Consider the following 22,107-nt stretch of genomic DNA (forward strand, 5'->3'; position numbering starts at 1 on the left):
CTGGAACTTAGTGATATTAGGAAGAGGGTGTTATTTATATAAGACCAGAGCCTACTGAAGACATCTGGATGATATGTGATGTTGATAATGTAGCTGAAGAGAGACATTTTTGTTTAGAGATTTTTAAGAAATGTAATTTATAAGACTCAGCGATTTGGGGGGTGATGACAAAGGGAGATGTTCAATATGTTTAGTCAATACTCAAGTCTCAGCTCGAGCTGCTCAGTGGCATTTACTGAGATTAGGAATACTGGACAAACAGTATTTGTATAAACATCCTTCCATCCCCATGGCTGGGGTTGTGGGGAGGAGGTAGATGGACAGAAAATGAGTTCAATTTTAGGTCCTTGAAACTGGAACCCCTGAGAGACGTCCAGATTGAGATGTTGAATAGGAAGCTAGATATAAACAGGTAGGTTGAGAGCTCAAAAGAAAGGCCTAGTAATTGAGAGTCACTACCATGTATATGAAATTTGAAGCCATGAGAGGGAGTGAGTTCATCTGGGGAGAGATTGTAGAATGCCAACAGGAACTAGGGCTGCATCTGGAAAACCTCAGCATGTAAAGGTTAGGTAAGGGAAACAGGACATCCCTGCCCCCCCAAAAAACAACAACACTAAGAGCAAAAACAAGAGTGGCTCAAAAGATAGGAAACCCAGGAAAGTATGATGCCAAGTGTATTAGTCTGTTCTCATACCTCTGTAAAGAGATACCTGAAACTGGGTAAAGAAAGGAGGTTAAATTGGCTCATGTTTCCTCAGGCTATAAGGAAGCATGGCTGGAGAGGAAACTTACAATCATGGTAGAAGGTGAAGGGGAAGCAGACATATCTTATATGGCAGGAGCATGAGGAAGAAGCGGGGAGGGGAGTGCCACACACTCTTCAACAACCAGATCTCGTGAAAACTCACTCACTGTCATGAGAACAGCAAGGAGGAAATTTACCCCGTGATATAATCACCTCCCACCAGGCCCCACCTCCAACACTGGGGGTTACAATTTGATATGATTTTGCTCTATGTCCCCACCCAAATCTCATCTCAAATTATAATCCCCACATGTCAAGGGAGGACCTGATTGGATCATGGGGGCAGTTTCCCCCATGTTGTTCTCGTGATAGTGAGTGAGTTCTCATGAGATCTGATGGTTTAATTTTTTCTCGGTTCTCCGTCCCCGACTGCTGCCTTTGAAGAAGGTGCTTCCTTCTTTGCCTTCCACCATGATTGTAGTTTCCTGAGGCCTCCCCAACCATGTGGAGTCAATTAAACCTCTTTTCTTTGTAAATTACCCAGTCTTTCTTAGGCAGTTTTTTATAGTTTGTGAGAGTGGACTAATACACAATTCGATGTGATATTTGGGTGGAGACACAAATCCAAACCATATCACCAAGGGATGATAGTTTTTAAACATGAAAATATCTGATGAGAAATCAGTAAGACGTAGACTGAAAACTGTCCATCACATTTAGCAACAGCAGCTTTTGACCTCCAGAGGATTGAATGTTGTGAATTTGCCCACACAATATCAAGAAGCTTTACTTGGCAAGCAGGACCCTGAATTTTGTTGGCATTTATGAGCTACTCCTTTTGGTTTCGTTGTGATAACACTACAAGTCAGGGCCATTAAGACCAAGTGTTCTGACTTGTCAACCAGTAGGACATGAGAGGGTAGAGACTATTGTGCTAAATCCTGACTCACCACTGATGGCAGTCAGCAAGAGAGTTAGTCCTATTATCAGTTTTCTACCTGTTGTCGTTCTTGATCTGGAGTATTCTTTCTGACACCCAGGAGCACTTACAGTGCAAACATATACACGCAGATACCAGTTTTAAGCCATAACAAAAATATATTGAGTCAGCCCAAAGGCGCCACCCAATAGTTTTCATTTTAGTTTTTCTGTTTCACTGTGAGTTTTGCCCAACCCTATCACTTGTTTTCAGGCATTTTCTTTTTTCTATAGGAGCACTAACCAAGGAGTTTAATACATGCATATCAGGGGTTGTAACAGCTACCAGGAGATATGTTATTTTGCCGTTAGAAGCTTAGAGAAGTACAGAAAAGGGAGTGAGCTTAGGCTGTGTGGCTAGAGTGGTAGTGGTGGAGAGGGCTTCATTTTTTTTTGATTCCATGTTCCATGGTCTGCACCACTTCCTCCTCTATATACCTCCTAGAACCTAGAGAGTTCCTGGGCTTGGGAGCATCTTTTTTTTTTTTTGTCCTCACACGTTCTGCCATGTAGCTATTCGTGCTTTTGGTTACTTCTATGGCCAGCAACTCTTTCTCCCATGGGACTGAGAAGCTTACTAATTCGGATGCCTATATCCAGCAGAGGTATAACATATCAAAATTTATGCGATGCAGCTAAAGTAATATTAAGTGAAAATTTACAGCTTTAAACACCCATATCTGAAATAAATTCCTCAAATCAATAACCGATGCTTCTACTTTTAGACAATAGAGGAGAGCAAACTAAATGCAAAGCAAGTAGAAAAAAATGAGTAATGAAGATTATAACAAAAATCAATGAAACATAAAGCAAAAACACTAAAGAAGATCAATGAAACAAAAGCTGATTCTTTGCGAAGATCAGTAAAATTGACAGACTTTAACCTAACCATGAAAGATGACACAAATTACTTAAATTAGAAGTGAAAGTAGAGACATAACTATTGAGCATATAGAATCTTTATTCTTTTTTCCTGTTTCTTTTTCTTCTTTTATAGAGACAGGATCTTGCTCTGTTGCCCTGGCTGGAGTGCAGTTGGCACAGTTATAGCTCACTGCAGCCTCAGACTCCTGGGCTCAAGCCATTCTCCCATTTCAGCCTCCTGAGTAGCTGGGACTACAGGCACATGCCACCATGTCTGGCTAATATTTTGATTTTTTTTTTTTTTTTGGTAGAGATAAGGTCTTCCTATGTTGCTCAAGCTGGCCTTGAACTCGGGCTCAAGTGATCCTCCCGCCTCAATCTTCCAAAGTGCTGGGATTACAGGTGTGAACCACCAAGCCCAGCCTGAGCCTACAGAAATTAAAAGGAGTAGAAAGGAACATCATGGACAACTTCATGCCAACAAATTAGATACTTAAATGATATGGACAAATTCTTAGAAAAACAGAATTGCCAAAACTGGCTCAAGAATAAATTGAAAATCTGAATGGACCTATAACGCGTAAAGAAAATGAATTATTAATTTAAAAATCTTTCCTTAAAGAAAAGCCCAGACCCATTTGTCTTTACTAGTTAATGCAATAAAATATTTAAACTAGAAATGATATAAATCTTTAACCTACTCATCCAGAAAATTGGAGGGGAGAAAACACTTGCAACTCATTCTATAAGGTCAGTCACCCCAGTACCATTGCCAGACAAAGACACCACAGGAAAACTCACAAGAAAAACGCATAGGCCAGTTTCCCTCCTGAACAGAGACACAATTTTTTAAAATAAAATTTAGGAAACCAAATTCAGCAGCATATAAAAAGGATTTATAAAATGTTCATGTGGGTTTTATCACTAGGACGCCGGTTAATTTAAATCTGAAGATCAATTTATGTTGTGCACCAGTATTTATAAAGGAGAAAAACCTTACTGTCATTTCATAAAAAAAGCATTTGAGAAAATTTAACACACATTCATGCTTAAAAACTCTCAACTAACTTTTTTTTTTTTTTTTTTTTTTTTTTTTTGAGACGGAGTCTTGCTCTGCCGCCCAGGCTGGAGTGCAATGGCCGGATCTCAGCTCACTGCGAGCTCCGCCTCCCAGGTTCACGCCATTCTCCTGCCTCAGCCTCCCGAGTAGCTGGGACTACAGGCGCCCGCCACCTCGCCCGGCTAGTTTTTTGTATTTTTAAGTAGAGACGGGGTTTCACCGTGTTAGCCAGGATGGTCTCGATCTCCTGACCTCGTGATCCGCCCGTCTCGGCCTCCCAAAGTGCTGGGATTACAGGCTTGAGCCACCGCGCCCGGCCAACTAACTTTCAACTAAAGAAATTTCCACAAATTGACAAAAATCATCTACCAAAAAGCTCCCAATATGGACATCATACTTAAAGTTGAAAGACTGAATACTTTTCCCCAAAGTTTAGGAGGGTAAAAATGTCTTCCCATTTTTACCACTTCTATTCAGCATTACATTGGAGATGTTAGCTTGTACAACAAGGAAGAAAGAGAGGAAGGAAGGGAGAAATTGAAGATATCTGTACTGGAAATGAAGAAAAAAAGTAGCCCTCTTTACACAAATCTACACAGAAGTGTAGATTTGTACAATGAAAAGTATAAAACATTTTTAAGAGAAATTAAAAATAGACCTTAATAAATGGAGACATTCCATGTTCATGGATCAGTGAAGAAAAAAAGTAGCCCTCTTTACACAAATCTACACAGAAGTGTAGATTTGTGCAATGAAAAGTATAAAACATTTTTAAGAGAAATTAAAAATAGACCTTAATAAATGGAGACATTCCATGTTCATGGATCAGAAGACTCAATATAATTAATAGGGTAGTTTTCCCTAGATCTATAAAATCAATACAATCCCTATCAAATTCCTAATAGACTTTTTTGGAGAAATTGGGAAGTTGAAATGAATGCACCTAGAATAGCCTAAACAATTTTGAAATATAAGAACAAAATTGGAAGACGTACCTTGATTTCAAAACTTACTCTAGAGCCACAGTTATCAAGATACTGAGGGAATTCACCCTTCCTCATTTTCATTGTACTCAGTCCTCAGTTGTGGTAATTGTACAAAGATAGGCATATAAATTAAAGGAAGAGAACTGACAATACACAAATAAATCCTTGCATTTGTGGTCAATTGTTTTGCAGCATAGGTGCCAACACAATTCAGTGAGGAAAAGATAGGCTTTAAACAATTTGTGGAGAAAATTGGATGTTTACATACAAGAAAATTTTGATGCTTACCACATGTCAGTCAAAAAAATTAACTCAAAATATATTATAGGCCTATATGTGAGAAGTAAAACTATAAAATATCTGAAAGAAAACATAGGAGAAAAACTTTCTGATGTTGGGAAAGGCAAAGAGTTCTCAGATGTAACACTAAAAGCATAATCCACAAAAGAAAAAATTGAGAAATTAGACTCAACCAAAATGTAAAACTTTTGTGTTTCAAAATTGATCACTAAGTAAATGAAGACATAAGCCACAGACTGATAAAACATTTATATATCATGTGTCTGACAAAGCACTTTTTATTAGCCTGCATTCTCCAGAAAAAGAAAACCAATAGGATATATATGGATATATAAGAGATTTATTATGGGAATTGGCTTATATGACCATGGAGGCTAAGAAATTCCATGATACACCATCTACAGCTGGAGACCCAGGAAAGACAGTGGTGTAATTCAATCCTAATTTGAAAGCCAGGGGAGCCCATGACTGAGCCCAAGGCTTGAAGGTCTGAGGAGAGAGGGATGGGGGAAGAATTGAAGGATAGAGAACCAAGAGCTCCTACTGTCCAAGAGGAGGAGAATATAGATTCCCACCTTGAGGAGAAGAGGGAATTCACCCTTTCTCCTTCTCGTTGTATTCAGTCCTCAATCGACTGGATGATGCTCACCACACTGGAGAGAGCAGTCTGCATTACTAAGCCCACTGGTTCAAGTACTAATCTCTCTGGAAATACTATCACAGATATACCCAGAAATCGTGTTTTACCAGCTCTCTAAGGTCACTTAATCCAGTCAAGCTGACACATAAAATTAACTATCACAGACTTGTATTCAGAATGTATATAGAATTCCAACAACTCAATGATAAAATACAAACAGCTCAGTAAATGAGTAAAAGATTTGATTAGTCATTTCACCAAAGAAGATGTACAAATGACCAATCAGCAAGTGAAAAGATGCTTAACAACATACATTAAAAATACTGTTTTACACTAACTAGAATGGTCATAATCAAAATACAAGAGCGAGTATTGGCAAGGATGTGGAGATGAATTTATACATTGTTAATTGGAACATATAGTGGTATAGCCACCTTGGAAAACAATTTGGTGGTTTCTCAAAAAATTAAAGATAAACTCAACATACAACCTAGCAATTCCACTCCTAGGAATCTACCCAAAAGAAATGAAAATGTATTTTCATATAAAGGTATATACATGAATATTTATGGTAGCATTATTTATAATAGCAAAAACTGTTAAATGTCCATGTACTAGATAAAATGTGCTGTATTCTATATACAGTGGGATACTAGTCAGCAATAAAAAGGAATGAACTATGGATACATGCTACCATATTGGTAAACCTCAAAGACATTATGTTTAGTGAAAGAAACCTGACTCAAAAGACTACATACTAATAAATAATTCCATTGATCCAAAATGTCTAGAAAAGGTGGGTTTACTAGAGACACGGAGTAGATTGCTAGTTGCCTGTAGGTGGGGATAGGAATGAAGATTATCTGTAAATAGGTACAAGGCACATTTTTGTGGTGATGAAATTGTTCTACTCTTGATTTTAGCCAAAAGGCCGAGAAGAGTTGAAGAAAATGTTCTAAAGTGAATTGTGATAATTGCACAACTCTCAAATTTTTTTTTAAAAAAATGCTGAATTATACAAATTGGATGAATTTTATGGCATGTAAATTATACTTCAGTGAACCTTTTACAAAATAATTACCTTGTTCTTTGTGGTAGAAAGAACTGTGACAGCATATTTCTCTGAGATTCTAGGCTTTGAATGTAATAATTAATTCTGCCATCTGTTTCCCACTGCTTTTTGTATTGATCAGTTCTATTCCCTGATGTTTACATTTCATTATGAGGCCACAGGAAAATTTGTCTTCTATTAAGCTATATTTAAAAAATTTCTCTTTACCCCATGAGCAGATGCCTAAATAGTTTAGAATCTCTCTTCTCTTTGATACAAAGTATATGCAAATATATTTAAATTTATAATGTAAAAATGTATTCTCTTTAAGATAACTATTACAATAAAGACATGTGAATATAATTTTATATGCACTTCCCAGCTACTATAATTTCTTTTTATATCAGTAAAGCAGTGAATTATTAATTATACTGTTATTAATCAACTTTTATTGAACCTGTACTTTATAATGGCACTGTAATGACAGCTTACCTGAATGAATAGAACATGTATAATAGATCTGTGGCTAGTCTACATCTTTTGTTCAACCATGAATTGTAGATTGAAACCTCTCTAGTATTCATTAGTCTAACATGAGTAGAACTTTTCAGAATTATAGATATTATTATGAATGAATAAGCACAGATAATTCATGATTTATTATTGTGATATAATTAATCTTAAGATGGAGTCCACATTGAATTCTTTTTCTTGCAGACGTATTTCATTAGCTAGTCCACGTCAGCTTTTTAAGGCTTCTAACATGACCCAGCGATGGCAACACAGAGAGATTTCTAATTTTGAGTACTTGATGTTTCTCAACACGATAGCAGGTAACTTAATTCCATGCATTGATTATTTTAGACAATAAATTATTGATTTCAGTTGTTAGATTATTTTGAGTAATGGTATAACTAGCTTGTTCTATTGCCATTATTGCTACTAGAATACTACAAAGGGTATACAAAGAGAATAGGGTATGTTGCTTACTCTCATAGAAGTCATTTTAAGTACAAATGTGAATATTTACGTGATTCTAGAACGGGATATATCAGTAAAAATTCAAGGTACTGTGGTGATTAAAAGGACAGAGAGAGAGGGAAATTATATGCACCCAGTTGGTGGGAGTAAGGAGAAAATAAGGTTTCAGTGGTTTTATAAGGATGGATACTATTTGACTAGCAGAGGAAGTGGTTGGAATGTTAGAAGTCATTCCATGTAATACTGAAAGCATAAGCAAACATACAAAGATGAGAATACATAAAGTGTACCCAGAGAGCAATGAATGGTATAGTTTGTATGTCTGTATATACTGTATATTTATGTGTGCATGAAGTATATATTTGTAAAGATATAATGGGAAAAAATAAGAATGTTAGTGTGAAGAACGATTTTCTTGTCACTTTGAAGAGTTAGCAGTCAGTTCATTGGGAAACTTTTGAAAGTTTTTGAGCACCTAAGTGATATTAGAGCTGCATCAAAAATTAACTTGGAGGCAGTGTATGTAAGATAAATTTGGGTGGATAGAGACTGGGCAGAAAGTAAAGTTAGGAAGTAATTCTGTGTGTGTGTGTGTGTGTGTGTGTGTGTGTAGTAATGAGGGCTTCCATTAGGTATCAGTGGGAATTAAAAAGAAGAAACAAATTCTGTAAGAATTCACAAGGCACCAGCCATTTGATATGCAGCTGAATGAATGTAGGTGATAAATGAGAAGAAAGTATCTGAAAAGACTTCCAGGCTTCTGGCCTGCGTTACTGGGAAAATGGTGGTGCAATTAATGGAAAAAGAAGTCAGAAAATTTCATCTAGGGAAAGATGATGATTTTATTGTGCCAGCAAGACTTTCAAGTTAAGGTATCAGAAAGAGTTTTTGGAAGTATAGGGCAAGGAGGATATTCAGAACTAGGACATTGTTGAATTTCATCTGCATAGAGAGGAAATCACTGAGAGATGTGAGATCAGCAAGGAAGATAATACAGAAAGCAGTGAGATAAGACAGGGAAATTCTTTTGCGTATGAGAAGAAAAAAGAAGGAAAGTTAGTAAAGGACAAAAAGGAATGAGTGATCCTAGAATTTGTAGATATAGTAGGAGAACTGAGGTAAGTCAGATGTCTTGGGAGGCAAGGTAAAAGAGGGAGGAAGGAATTTTCACCTGTGTCAAATGTTACAGAATGGAGAGGGAGACTTCAGAATGAGGATAGAACTTGTCTTTGGGTTTAGTATTTAGAGGCTTCCTTATTACTTCATAGAGGTTCATGTTTAAGGCCAGCAAAAACGGTTGATTATAAGGGCTGAATAGTTTGAAATGAAATAGTAACTGTAGATGTAATTACAGATCTTTTTTTTTTTTTTTTTTTTTTTTGAGACGGAGTTTCTCTCCTCTTCCCCAGGCTGGAGTGCAATGGCACGATCTCAGCTCACTGCAACTTCTGCCTCCCAGGTTCAAGAGGTTCTCCTGCCTCAGCCTTGCAAGTAGCTGGGATTATAGGCTCCTGCCACCCCACCCGGCTAATTTTTGTATGTTTGGTAGAGACGGGGTTTGACCATGTTGGCCAGGCTGGTCTTAAACTCCTGACCTCAGGTTATCTGCCCGCCTTGGCCTACCAAAGTGCTGGGATTACAGGCATGAGCCACCATGCCCGGCCAATTATGGTTCTTTTAAATGTGTTATTAACAGAGGATGGGTTGGGGCAGAGAGGAAAAATGATGAAAGAGGAGGAGAGAGGAAAAGTAACAATTCAAGTTATGAGGGAAACAGGTTCGAGAGCTCAGGTGAAGCAATTACTCTTAGCAAAGAAAAGACCCTGTTAGAGAAATGGGAAAGAGTGAGGGGATGTTGCAAAGAATTAGAAGTTGAGGGGCTCACATTGAAAGTTCTAAATTTTATTAGAAGTTTATCTCACAGTCAGCTGAGGAAAAGGCATGAAAAAAAATGTCAATGGTTATGTTGAATTTAGTAGAAATTACAGAACTAGTGACTAAGAGAATTTTTAAGTAGTAGTGACAGGAAACTTATGTAACAAGTTTAATGGATGTATTTTGCATGTAGTAAATCAATTAACCCATATTGAATGCACAGTTATGATTATGGAGCAACATTTATGAAATGATCTGTTCTCAAATAGCTTTTATTGTGCCTGTGGTGTCTTTTAAGTATATTCCCTGTACATTTTTTATAAATACAGAATCGATCATTTGCTTTAGATTTTTTAAATGTGCATTAGAGGATGAAGTTAAGTCTCACTTAAGATTTCTTTTACTTTATTTTCTGTGCCGCATATAGATTCTCATGATATCATGATGCATTTCCCAAATGGCCATCAGTTCATATTTAATAACTGTGTATTGAGTTTAACTTAATTAAAAGTCTAATTACACTGAGCAGGTACATACGCTTCATTTTTTAGGTACAATAAAAAATTATTTCTGATTATTTAAATCAGAAGGAGAAGGAAATGGGGGAGCAAAAGGGAATCATACATTTTTTTTTCTGCTGCTATGTTTTGTTATTTTTTGTGGAGAAATTAAAATTATTGATAGAAATATGTAGTGACATTAATGACCTATGAATTAAAAATGTCATTGTTTTAATGTTTTATAAGACTGTTTCGGGTCAGCCAAAAATGAACTCTGGTACCCTAATAGGCCTCAAGCCTAAGATGAATAGAGTAAAATAAAAAGTTAAAAACATCAGACCATAAAAAAGGCTTAGATACCAAGAGTATATGCAGAGAACTACTTTAATATTCAGATATGTATTGATATGACATCAGTACATATTTGAGAAAGAAAAAGGAATGGAAATGATAGAATATATAATAAGAAAGGAATTCAAACAATATTAATATACTTGTCTCTCTTATATTTTTGCCATAAAAGTCTGTTCATGTTAAATCTAACTAAAAATAGGCATAGACTAGTAAATAGGAGCTGGGATTCAAACACCAGCATTTTGATTCCAGAAACAATGATCTCATCCACTATGCTACCTAAAAGGTAATATCCAAGGTAATATCCTAAAAAGGTAATATCCAAAAATCCGCTGTACGTATGTAGAAGGACTACCTCCTCTTTTGCTGTAATTTGTATTTTTAATAAATCTAAATAGGTCATTGAATGTCATTAGAAAGAGGTATAGAGGAGCATGTAGCCACATTTGGGCATGTAAGGAAGCAACATTGATAATACTGCACGTTATTTTCAGAGGATTATAGGATTTGAAAACTACCACAGAAATTTCAGAGTTATTTAGTGCAATGCCGTCATTTTACAGATGACCGGTGAATGTCCACCAGGGTTAAATCATTTAAACTTGATTGCTTAGTTGGTTGGTTGATTATTAATGGCAGAGAAAGGATTCTTGTTTTGAAAAACTGTGAGAATTACAAATAGCTTTTTAAAGTCTTAAAAAAGAGTATTTTATTTGGGGCAGGCTTTCAAGTGATAAAAAAATGTCGAATGTAGTTTAAAAGAACACAAACTTAGGACCAGAAAATCTGAATTTGAATATGGTTTGACCATTACTAGTTGTGTGATTTGGGGCAAGTTACCTAACCTTTTGTGACTCAATTTTTTCATCTGTGAAATGGAGATGATATAATTTCGTAGGATTGTTGTGAGGATTAAATGAGATAAAGTATGGATACTGAGAATGATATCTGGCAATCAAAAATTGTTAATCTTATTTTTATGAAATTATATTACTGAATCAGTTTATTTCATTTTTAAAATTATAAATTACAAGTAACTTTTTTCCCTATCAGGCCGGAGTTATAATGACTTAAATCAGTATCCAGTGTTTCCTTGGGTCATCACTAATTATGAATCAGAAGAACTGGATCTTACCTTGCCCACCAACTTCAGAGATTTGTCCAAGGTAATTTCTCAGTAATCATCTGAAATATAATTGTCTGGCATATAAAAATAAATTGGATTGATTTCAGTTATTTTACTTAACTTAAAAATTTTTTTCAAATATGTACCTTTAATATAATTATCTCTTAAATATATTTTCAGTATTTTCAAATGGAAAAATTTAATGTGCATGATAAACACTACTTCTCTTTTGTGATGTTAGCACTGATATTCAGTGCATGGATTCATTAATTTAGTAAGCATTGCAAATTTGTAGTATTTAAAATATCACTTTTATTTCACTTATTTATGGGACTCATTCTATAAGGAGGCATTTCCTCTCTTCTACTATTAGGGTATCCAGTGGTACATTGCAGAGAAAAGACAGGATAGAAGTTTAATTCTTACTCTTTTCTGTTAATTTACATAACAGTTTTCAAAATATTGAGTTGATTCCTAGCATTCTGCAGTGGTACCCAACTGACTATTAAAAAATTATCTTTATGAACTCATAGATTTAAATGCATTTGATGTTTCAATCCATTGCAGTTATTTACTGATATTCAGTTGTTCTTTCTTTGACCACTGGGAGCTTCTTGAAGTTATTTCTGTGACATTTTGACACATGTTTACAGTCTTTGATAACTTTCATGATCTCTGGTATGGTAAGGCACTCTAGTCTTAACCCTTACATTTTCTGGCCTGGTATAGGATCTTCTATTTCTTTGAGGAGCCCGGGTGGGACCTCTTCTAGTGGGAATTAATATCTGGAGATCACAGTTTTGTCTATTCTGCTTATTGCTACTGAATTTGTCATTATTTCTATCCCTTTTTTAGAGAGTGCTAGGAAAAAATGTAGGATGAAATACATGGGTTCAAACTGATTCCTCCAATTTATATTCAGAGTTGTATTTCCTTTAATATCTGAGTACAAAGTCTCTACCCTCATTTAGGTTAGCAGAACATCCAGTCTTTTTCCTACAGCTTCTTTCCTTAGTAATTTCTAGGAACAGCTAACAAATGTTTATGTCTTCTACTTCTTTGGCCTGGAGACTCTTTGTTGCTTCTTCCCTGTCTGTACCCTGACCCAGTATTAGTCCTTCATTCCTGTACGTCACTCTTACATTCTCACAACACCAGATTTCTTGCTATTAGTACTAACTTTTTTCCAGGGTATACACAGTTCTTTCCCTTAACTCTTCTAAATCCGTCTTAGGCCACAGGTGTTTATATAAAGTTCCACTGAATACCCAATCATAGCAGAAATACAGGGCTCTCAGTGATTCACAGTCTCAGTCAGAGGATCATTGCCCAGTGTCTGCAGATCCCAGCATGAGAAGTGCAAGTTCACTCAACATATCCAGTGTCCATTACTTAGAGCCCAGGGACTCTAAGAGTGTGTTCTTTTATTTACTCATTCCAGGAAGATGTTCAGGAGCAATTCCTACTCTCTGTCCACAGGATAGGATCTTCTTCACACAGTCCAGACAATCACAATAGTTACCAGTGATATCAAAATGAAGGTTAACATTTTCTTCATGCCAAACAATAGTGTTTAGGATCTAGCCATTGTCTGTTTTATTACCACATCTTCTGTCTCTGTCCCCATCTTTGCTGTGTCATCTGATCTTGTAATGCCTCATGTTTACCTCTTGTTCTTTTGCTCTTATTCTTCTCTTTATCTAGAGATTTGAACTCCCAGGGTACTTTCCATATACTTGTTATCATACATTTCATAATTTATTATAATTTTAACATTTTTTTCTCTGTGCTCCCTATCAGGCAAAATCATTGAATACAAAGATTTTGTTTTGTTAATTTCTGTATCTCTTGTGTCTAGTATAGTGCTTAGAGCTAAGAAATTGTACCAGTTGCTATATCTACTTATTGAACTCTAAAAGGGAGTTTTAATTTTCAGAGGAAAGCCTTATTTGTGGATCACTTGTCTAATAAGGGATTAATATCAAGAATATATAGAGACTCCTAAAACTCAACAACATTCAAAAACGGGTGAAGAACCCGATAGACGTTTCTCCAAAGAGGATATACAAGTGGCCAATGAGATAAAATGAACATCACTAATTATCAGGAAATATAAATCAAAATCACAGTAAGATACCACTTCATAACCATTAGGAAGATTGTTAATGAAAACAAACCCAGAAAATCACAAGTATTGACACGGATTTGGAAAATTGGAACCCTTGTGCATGCTGGTACGAATGTATGATAGTGCAACTTATATGTCAAACGGTATGGTAGTTTCTCAAAAACTTAAAAAGAATTGAAAGTAGGGATAAGAACAGATAATTTTACACCCATGTTCATATTTGTAGCAGCGTGACACATGACAGCCAAGAAATAGAAACAACCCAGATGTCCATCAACAGAAAAATGGATAAACAAAACATGACATATACATACAATGTAATATTATTCAGCCTTAAAAAGGAAGGAAGCTCTGACATATGCTACAACATGAATAGCCCTTGAGGATGTTATGCTAAGTGACATAAGCCAGTCAGAAAAGGGCAAATACTGTATGATTCCATTCATATGAGGTACTTAGAGTAGTGAAATTTATAGAGATAAAAAGTAGAATACTGGTTGCCAGGGCCTGGGGTGAGGGAGAGAATGAGGAGTTAGTGTTTAATATAATAGGTATAGAGTTTTAGGATTGCAAGTTGAAAAAAGTTCTCAAGATGGATAGCGGTGATGATTGTTCAACAATGTGAATGTATTTAATACTGTTGAACTGTACATTTAAAAATGGTAAATTTTATGTTATATATATTTTGCCTCCATTAATAAAAGAGAAACCAGCAAGAAAAAAAAAAAGTTAGCAAACTAGAAACAGTTAGAGCTTTGAAAAAGTGCCTATGTGTTTTTGTTCTTGCTTCTCTGTGATCACTTTGAGAATATGCCTAAACATTTCCAAGTTAACCTGCTGGTAGGATGTGACTGACACACAGAGGACACTTGAGCTGTGGCAGCTTAGGCCATCCTTAACAAGGTAGTCCTCAGCTGACCTGCCATCTGACCACAAACGTATGAAGGAGTCCAACTAAGAGCAACAAAGCCTGGCCCAGATTGGCAGAATTTCCCAGTTGACCCATTGACCATGAGGAATAATAAATGGTTGGTTTAAAAAAATTAAAAAGAAAAGGAAGGCCTTACACATTGATATCATATTTGTTCTAAGACCCCATAGAATTATGGACTCTGTAGAGCTCTGTAGTCTAATAAATGAGGACTGTATTAGTTTGACTTGTGTAATGAGGCATGCAGTAGGTCAATAATAAAAACTGGGCAGCTCTTTAATCCTCAGGCTATTATACCCTACTCTGTCTCCACAGTTTGAATTTTGTGTTTGCAAAAGTAAAAATACCATTTTTGGGGAGTGAATTTGTTAGAATATAAAATGTGCTTCACAAAATGAATGACATATATATGAATACGTGTTCTAGAGTCCTAGAAATATTGCCTTCTGTGAATCCATCAGTTTGGACTTATATTTAAGCACACAGCTTATTCAGATGTTTTTTGTGCTTTAGATGAGTTTTTAGAAATCTCTTTAAGATGTGATGAGTAATAAGATGGACTGTGGGCTGGACTCATGATTCTGTCTTGATGAAATAGTAGCTAATGGTGACAAGTGGGAGATTTTGTTTTGTTTTGTTTTGTTTTGTTTTTGAGGATATGTTTTTCTCTTCCTCCATCTTTGTACCTGAACAAAAGTTCTCATAACTCTTTTACCTCCTCCTAACACCATCGTTTTTTACCAACTGCCTCCATTCTGTGCCCCTCATCTTTGTTTCTATTCTACTAAAAATGTTAAATGACCAGAAGGAAGCCTCCAGAACAATTTTATTATGTAGGCTGTATGATTTTTATTATGAGTATTTATTGAAATTTTATCAGAAAAATGCTATTGCAGATTAGTGGCCAGCTAAACAGAATCCTTTATTAAAATCTATTTTTATTTGTATATTATAGCTGTACCTAAGGAACTTGTCAAATACTTTTGTTGGGTGGGTAAAATGTTATTTTAACTCATGCCTTTTCTTCAGGATATGAGAAATAAGGTTACCTTATGCCCCACTAGATGATCAATAGTAATTTTGCTTTTTTATTTTGTTACATTAAAAGTAAAAAGGTGAGGGGCTGCAAGACAAAACTGTTGCTTTCATTAACCTCTATCCAGATATGTCCACATCCACTAAACAAAGACATAAGAAATATCATTTGTGTAATTTTGTGACTTCAATTGTAATGGCATCCATTTTTATATTTTTAGAGATTTTGTGAAATATTTGCCCTTTTGGCTGAGGAAGGAATAGTTATAAAAAGTGCTTTCAACAAGAACCGAAGGGCACACAATTGGATAGTGAACAGTAGCGTAATTAGTAGGTCTGGGAAGAAGTGTGGAGCTCTAACATTCTACCACCTGTCTTACAACTAATAATCTCCTTTCCTGTAAACCAGTGGTAGTGTGAATGCTGCAAAAGTCATTCAGGTTCATGAGAATGGAATTCTACTAGTACTAATTGCTTTCATTAAATATTGATGAAATAAGTGAGTTTGGAATCAACTGCATTTAGTGAAATAATCAAGCACATCAGATATTTGAAAATTGTACTTTGCACATATAAAATAGTTGTGATTGTTTACTTGCTAAAAGTATCTCATTCCTTGTAGTATTAAGGCTTGCCAAAATGTTTACAGTGTGATTCAGTTTTCAAATATTTATTTATGCACACATTTTCAAAAATCTCATATATAAATGAACTCTATCAGTACAAATAATGATTATAATATAATTGTATTAAAATTTGTCCCATAGTATACATTTTGTAAACATTACTGTTTGTTTAAATAAACTTGTGAAATCTTAGAAAACATTGTATGCATAGCTTAATGTAGAATACAAACAGATCTTATCTCCATTCTTAAGTGGATAATATAGCCTGCCTGGCTTTAAAATGTGTTGAATTATTTATGCATATTTATATCTATTTAATTTCCCCAAAGCTGTTTTTCAGAGGACTTTTAGTAGCTTCCATACAAAGCTACAATTTTGTTTGGTAATGTCTTCCATGTTGCACTGGGAATTTTCTTTCTGAAGTTGAATTAATGTAATCAGCATCCTTTCTTCTGTATTATTTTTCTGATCTTCTTTGTAGAAAAAAAATGGCTGAATGGAGCAATGTAAAAAATGTCTTTTTTAATGTATAAGCTTTTATTCCATGTACAATATCTCTTTATAATCATTCCAAATTAGTATTTTAAGTACATTGAGAAGATCAGATCTATTTTATTCTGAAAGACTGATGAAAATTAAATCTCTTCTTGTATTGAAAAAGTCCTCATTTAGCATAAAATGGTTTAATTTATTCTTTCAAAGCTGAAAAAGGTAGGAATCAATTTTGAGGTTGATTTCTTTTCCCTCTACTTTCCCAGTTATTTCATCAGTAGTCTGAAATTCTGACTGATGAGAAGACAGATCTAACCATGCATAGAATTTGTAGTGACATTAATCCATATTTTATAAACATACATTGATTTTATATTTTGACAACCTCCTTGGAAGAGATAAGATTCAACGTTTTCTTTTTGACATTTCTTTATAAGAAATTATAATCAGTGCAGGAATATATTTACAAAATGTCGTACCATAAAAATAAATTATGATGGCTGAGCTTTTCAGTACCAGGACTTCCTTTGTAGATTAGGATGATTTCCTTTGTACCTGTGATTTATTATCTTTTCTTTACTTTGGAAAGTGATTGTGTAAAACAAATTTTCTGAGAGAAGGAAACCAAGACAATCTGAGGCAATCATTTTCTTCTAGTTGATCAGTGTAGTTAGTTTAGAATATATAGTATGTATTTGTACAGTAATCTGGGTACCTTTTCAAAAAACCAGTGTGTTCTTGGATTGAAATGCAATTGATAACTGTTCCACTTGCCAATGAAAACCCAATTTTCTTGGCTATGAAATTCACAAGACAGGAGTATCCCACTTTATTATCGTTATTATTGTTAACTAATATTTATTGAGCACTTACTATGTGCCAGGCTTTTGTCTAAGTGGTTTGTGTATGGTAATTCCTGTAACTGTCACAAAATCCCTTTAAGTAGGTAACATCATTATTGTTTTTACAGAGGCAGAAACTAATGCACCAATGGGTCAAGTTGCACATAGGTAGACTCAGAATCTGAACACTAAGTTTTCAATCTGTAGCTCACAACTGCATTTTTAAAAAATAAATGGGATACCGTAGCATAACATAAAAGAGAAAACATCACTGTGCTTATTGTATAAATCTTCTGCTCAGTTTGTTTGAGTGTGTATACATGTGTGTTTTTTAAAGTAACATATTTCTTAATGTGAGTTTTGGCCCAGAAAGTTTGAGAAACTCTGTAATATGCTAATACTGCCTTCCACTTTTGGCATCAGTTGCTGGGTCTATTTTAATGTTATTTATGAAGTTACCTTTCACTTCTGGTACTGAAGTACCTAGTACATACAAGCAACATGCTATTGCTTGTAAACGGAAAGCTTTTTTTCTTTTCAAATTGCGCTACTCTTATTGTCTTTAGCCCAGGTTATGCTCCAGGCTTTTTTGATTAAACCCATTTTACAAAAAAAGCTGAATATTTGGTTAAAACTAGAGGATCCCCAGTGTTACTGCTTATGCATTTGTTCATTCATTTATTGGTTGTTAATTGAGTACTGTAATATGCCATGGACTGCTAGTTTCTGAAGATCTGAAAGAATAAAATGAAGTCATTACTATGCTAGTAAAAGAATAAGCTGAAGATTAGGGAGAAACAGGAATGGTCAAGGTAAAGCAAATATTTATTTTTTATTAATTACAACTCACATTTCTAAAATGAAGAAAAATAGACAGTTTGAGGAACAAGGTAAAGAAAAATCCGGTTTTCATCTTTAGATTGTAACCACAGAGTGAGCTGTTATTTTGGTCCATAGTGCAGAAACAGGAAAATAAAAAGTAGAAAAAAGTGAACCTGCACCATGATCTCCTGATTCCTGTCTTGCAACGTAGGAATCAGAGGAAAATCGACTAAAACGGAATTTTAAATTTTTGCCTAAGCTATAAGAAATCATGTTTGTTTTGTTTTGTTTTTAAACCTATGTTACAATGCTAGACTATTCACACTCTGTTAACCTAGCAGTTTACATTGCCCTAGTTTGAATCCAAATATTTCTAAAAGAGTAAATACTGACAAAACCGAAGAGAACTGAGTGACAGAACCATAGTGAATTTATTACTCATTGCTGAGTTGCTCCTGTTTGTGCTGAGTATATGTTTCTGTTTCTCTCTCTCCCTTTCAGGAAAAGTAAGTGATTATTTTTTTCTCTCCTTCATTTATCTCCTACCATTTGAATGTGTATTTTTATTTGTGAGATATTTCTCTCTAACACACACATTTAATATACAACATACATCTTGACCTGGAATTGACTACCGACATTTAACTGTTGTTGATCAGACAGCACTTCTTTATCTCTTTAAGTTTTAAGTGCTGTTTCTGATGAATGCCAGTCCTTTTAGTCTGCTCTGTAACAGATACACCAGGAATCAATATACCATCTAGATGTCACAGAGGGAAAAGAACACTCTTGGGGGTGGGGGGAATATTGTTTAAACTTGTTAGGTGTTATGGCTTTTACTTCGTTTTTCTATTTATTGGGCTTCAGTGAAGCCAAAGGAATTCAAGCTTACAAAAAGAAACACATCTTGTGATACTACAACAGTAAATAACAGATCTTAAATTGTTTAAATAAAATATAAATGCAAAGAAAGAAACTAAAAATTACCCCATACTTGATTATGTTTTGGATATGTTTTATTGGCTGACATAATATGTTAAAAATATTTTAATCTTGGCATCAAACATGGATGCTGTTGTATGCCACATTGATTTTAGAGATTATGATATAAATTACATTGTCTGGCCTTGGAAAGTTTGCAGTCTAATAAGCATAAGAATGATATGGGAGAAGTTCCCAATGTAATTGTAGGATTGTGAGGGAAGCCCTAATAGGTGCTTTCCACTATGACAAGCATTTTACATATGCTGTTTCCTTTAATTCCCTCAATAACCCTGTAAGGAATGTGTTACTATCTTTATTTTAGAGATAAGGAAACAGATTTAGTGAGGTTAAAGAATTCTGGCAGGTCACACATTTTCCAAGTGGTAAGCTCAGGATTTGATCTCAGATCTGTGTATCAGTAAACTGGTAGACTTTAGGTATAATCTGAAAGAACATTTTAAATTGAATACTTGCTTTATATCTGTTTCATTCCAAAATCCAACTACTTTTCCCTCTGTATTGTCAAAAAGTAAGAGATTGACTCTTTTGGAGAAATTGTACTAGACGCATTTCTGATATGAGAACACCAAGCACACCAGAAGGAGGGTTTAAGGTAGAGGATGGAAAACAGGAGGATTTTAACTGAAAGCTTTAAGTACTAAGTCATGAGAGCCCCTAGACCCTTTCTGCTGTCATGCTATTAGAACTGTGGCAGCTAAGTTTATACCATTCTCACCCCATAAGACAGAAGATTGTATTACTCTTTGGACATATTCACTGGCTCAAAAGAAAACACCTAAAAAAATAAAACATTTAGGGATCCTACTTAGAGCCCACTTGATTTCCTTTCAGTGAAGTCTACCAGTTCACATCACTACTTATGCTCTATATGCTTCAATCAGCTCTTCAGTGTCTCATTCTTAAAAATGGAGGGGCAGCCAAGTATTAGCAAACATTTAAAGACAGCCTCTAATGTGAAAGATGACAAAGACCAAAGTAAATAGAAAATCAAAACAAAACCAGAAGAAACAGAGGCAGTTTATGAAGAAGAAGTGTTTTTTTAAAAAAAAAAAAAAAAAAGAAAAGAACTAGAATAAATATTCTCAGATAAAAGAAAACTATTGCATTAATAGAACAAGAAAATTATGCTATGGAAAGTGAATAATCATAAAATAAGAAAGAGCAGTATAAAAATTAATAGAAGAGTTGTAAGGTAAGTGCAGATATATCTTCTAAAAGGAATATCAACATGATGTGGAGAAAACAGCCTGGAAAGATAAAATTAGACCAGAGCAGGGAATCTTTGGATTTAGATAGAGTTGTATATTACTGTTACCATTTATAAGTAGAGGCACCTTTAGCAGATTACTTAATTTTGAGGATCCTATGTAGCAAACTATGTAGCTATTTAATTTATAAAACCCTGAAGAAAATTTTTCATGGATACACTGACCTTTTTAAATTGAATTATTACTTGTTCAATGTGGCATGTTAGTTTAAAATATGTCTGTGCAACTCTTTACGTAGAATTTAATACTAAGTTCAGGAAAGTGGAAGCGTATATATTTAAGGAATATACATGTATATAGATGTTAGAAGGCATTTACAGGATTTGTTGAAGTTTTGTTTTTAAAATAGAATTAGTCTATTTATTTTGTGTGACTGTGTTTCTAAATTTACATCTTTTAAGCATTAGTACTCTGTATAGCAGACTTGGTTTTCTGTAGAAGTTATTTTCTAATAGAAGTTTTTGAATGACTCTAACAGACGTTAATTCTACACTTAATTCAAGCAGCCTCCAATGACATTATTTTTTAACATTAGTCAGAAAATGATAAACCGAAGCAACTGAAATGGATTGTGGTTAATATTACTGTCAGGGTGATGAATAATCCTGACATATACCAGCAACACACTGCCAGTCAGTAATCCTCCTCAAAGTTAAGTATTTATTCTCTGATCATGCTAAGTTACTGTGATGTGGAGTGACTATTTAGTATTATTTATAAATGAATTCTTTTATTTGCATAGCATTATTAGTTTTATCCCATAGTGCTTTGTATTCGTTTGGTGCTGGGTGTACAAACTGAGGTAGGTTTAGAATAGGGAATATCTACTGTGAATTTACATAGAAACTATTTCCAAAACACCTAGGAAACTTTTTTTAAGTTTAATTAGTAGCAGTAACTATCCTCCTGATTTTAGGCATGGCTATTTTTTTTTTTTATTATAGAAAGTAAATTTAGTAGAATATTTAAAAAGCAGGTATGCATTTATAGCTTTTAAAATATACTTGCATGTGTCAACTTCTGATTCTTATCTTGCCTACGATTTTAAAAGTTACTTTGTGTGTGAATATGTACTATGGTTTTTTACAGTGGATAATGTAATAAATATATTTTATTCTTATGTTCAAATTCCTGTCCAATTCTTTATTCTCCAAGTTCTATTCAATGTGTTTGTTCAAATAATTGTTGAGTATTTGTTGGGCGTCTTTTTTCTACACTATTCTGAGGACTCTTCCAGAAACAAAAGTGAATTAAATTGTTCGTACTTTTAAAGACCTTTATAATTGCATGCATGTTATATTTAAAACGTTTATACAAGACTAATCAGAAAACATTTTTCTGTAGCTTAATTTTTAGATGGTCTTACTTTCAGAAAAGGAATTTTTTAAAAAGTGTGAATCCAAAATTTATCATTTGAAGCAAGTTTTTGGAAGTGGAAAGAAGTAAATTCTGCAAACAAAATCATGTTATTGTGGGCTCTATATAAAAATTAGAA

The 22,107-nt window shown here is 34.6% G+C and overlaps 3 protein-coding genes across 9 annotated transcripts in view; 1 reads left to right on the top strand and 2 right to left on the bottom strand.

Annotated features, from left to right (window-relative positions):
• RPS3A (ribosomal protein S3A) overlaps positions 1-22,107 on the bottom strand; it is a 1,130,248-nt gene that overhangs the window by 624,310 nt on the left and 483,831 nt on the right. The gene's annotated exons all lie outside the window — the stretch shown is intronic.
• The window catches only part of LRBA (LPS responsive beige-like anchor protein), a 758,453-nt gene that overhangs the window by 544,712 nt on the left and 191,634 nt on the right, over positions 1-22,107 (top strand). For all 5 annotated transcript variants that reach the window (XM_050791167.1, XM_050791166.1, XM_050791168.1 and 2 more), the window contains 2 exons: positions 7,345-7,460; positions 11,391-11,503. In XM_050791167.1, coding sequence (XP_050647124.1) covers positions 7,345-7,460; positions 11,391-11,503 — 229 coding nt within the window. The remainder of the gene's footprint in view (positions 1-7,344; positions 7,461-11,390; positions 11,504-22,107) is intronic.
• MAB21L2 (mab-21 like 2) overlaps positions 1-22,107 on the bottom strand; it is a 501,930-nt gene that overhangs the window by 100,836 nt on the left and 378,987 nt on the right. The window lies entirely within an intron of this gene.

This window comes from Macaca thibetana, chromosome 5, assembly GCF_024542745.1.
Source record: "Macaca thibetana thibetana isolate TM-01 chromosome 5, ASM2454274v1, whole genome shotgun sequence".
NCBI lineage: Eukaryota > Metazoa > Chordata > Mammalia > Primates > Cercopithecidae > Macaca > Macaca thibetana.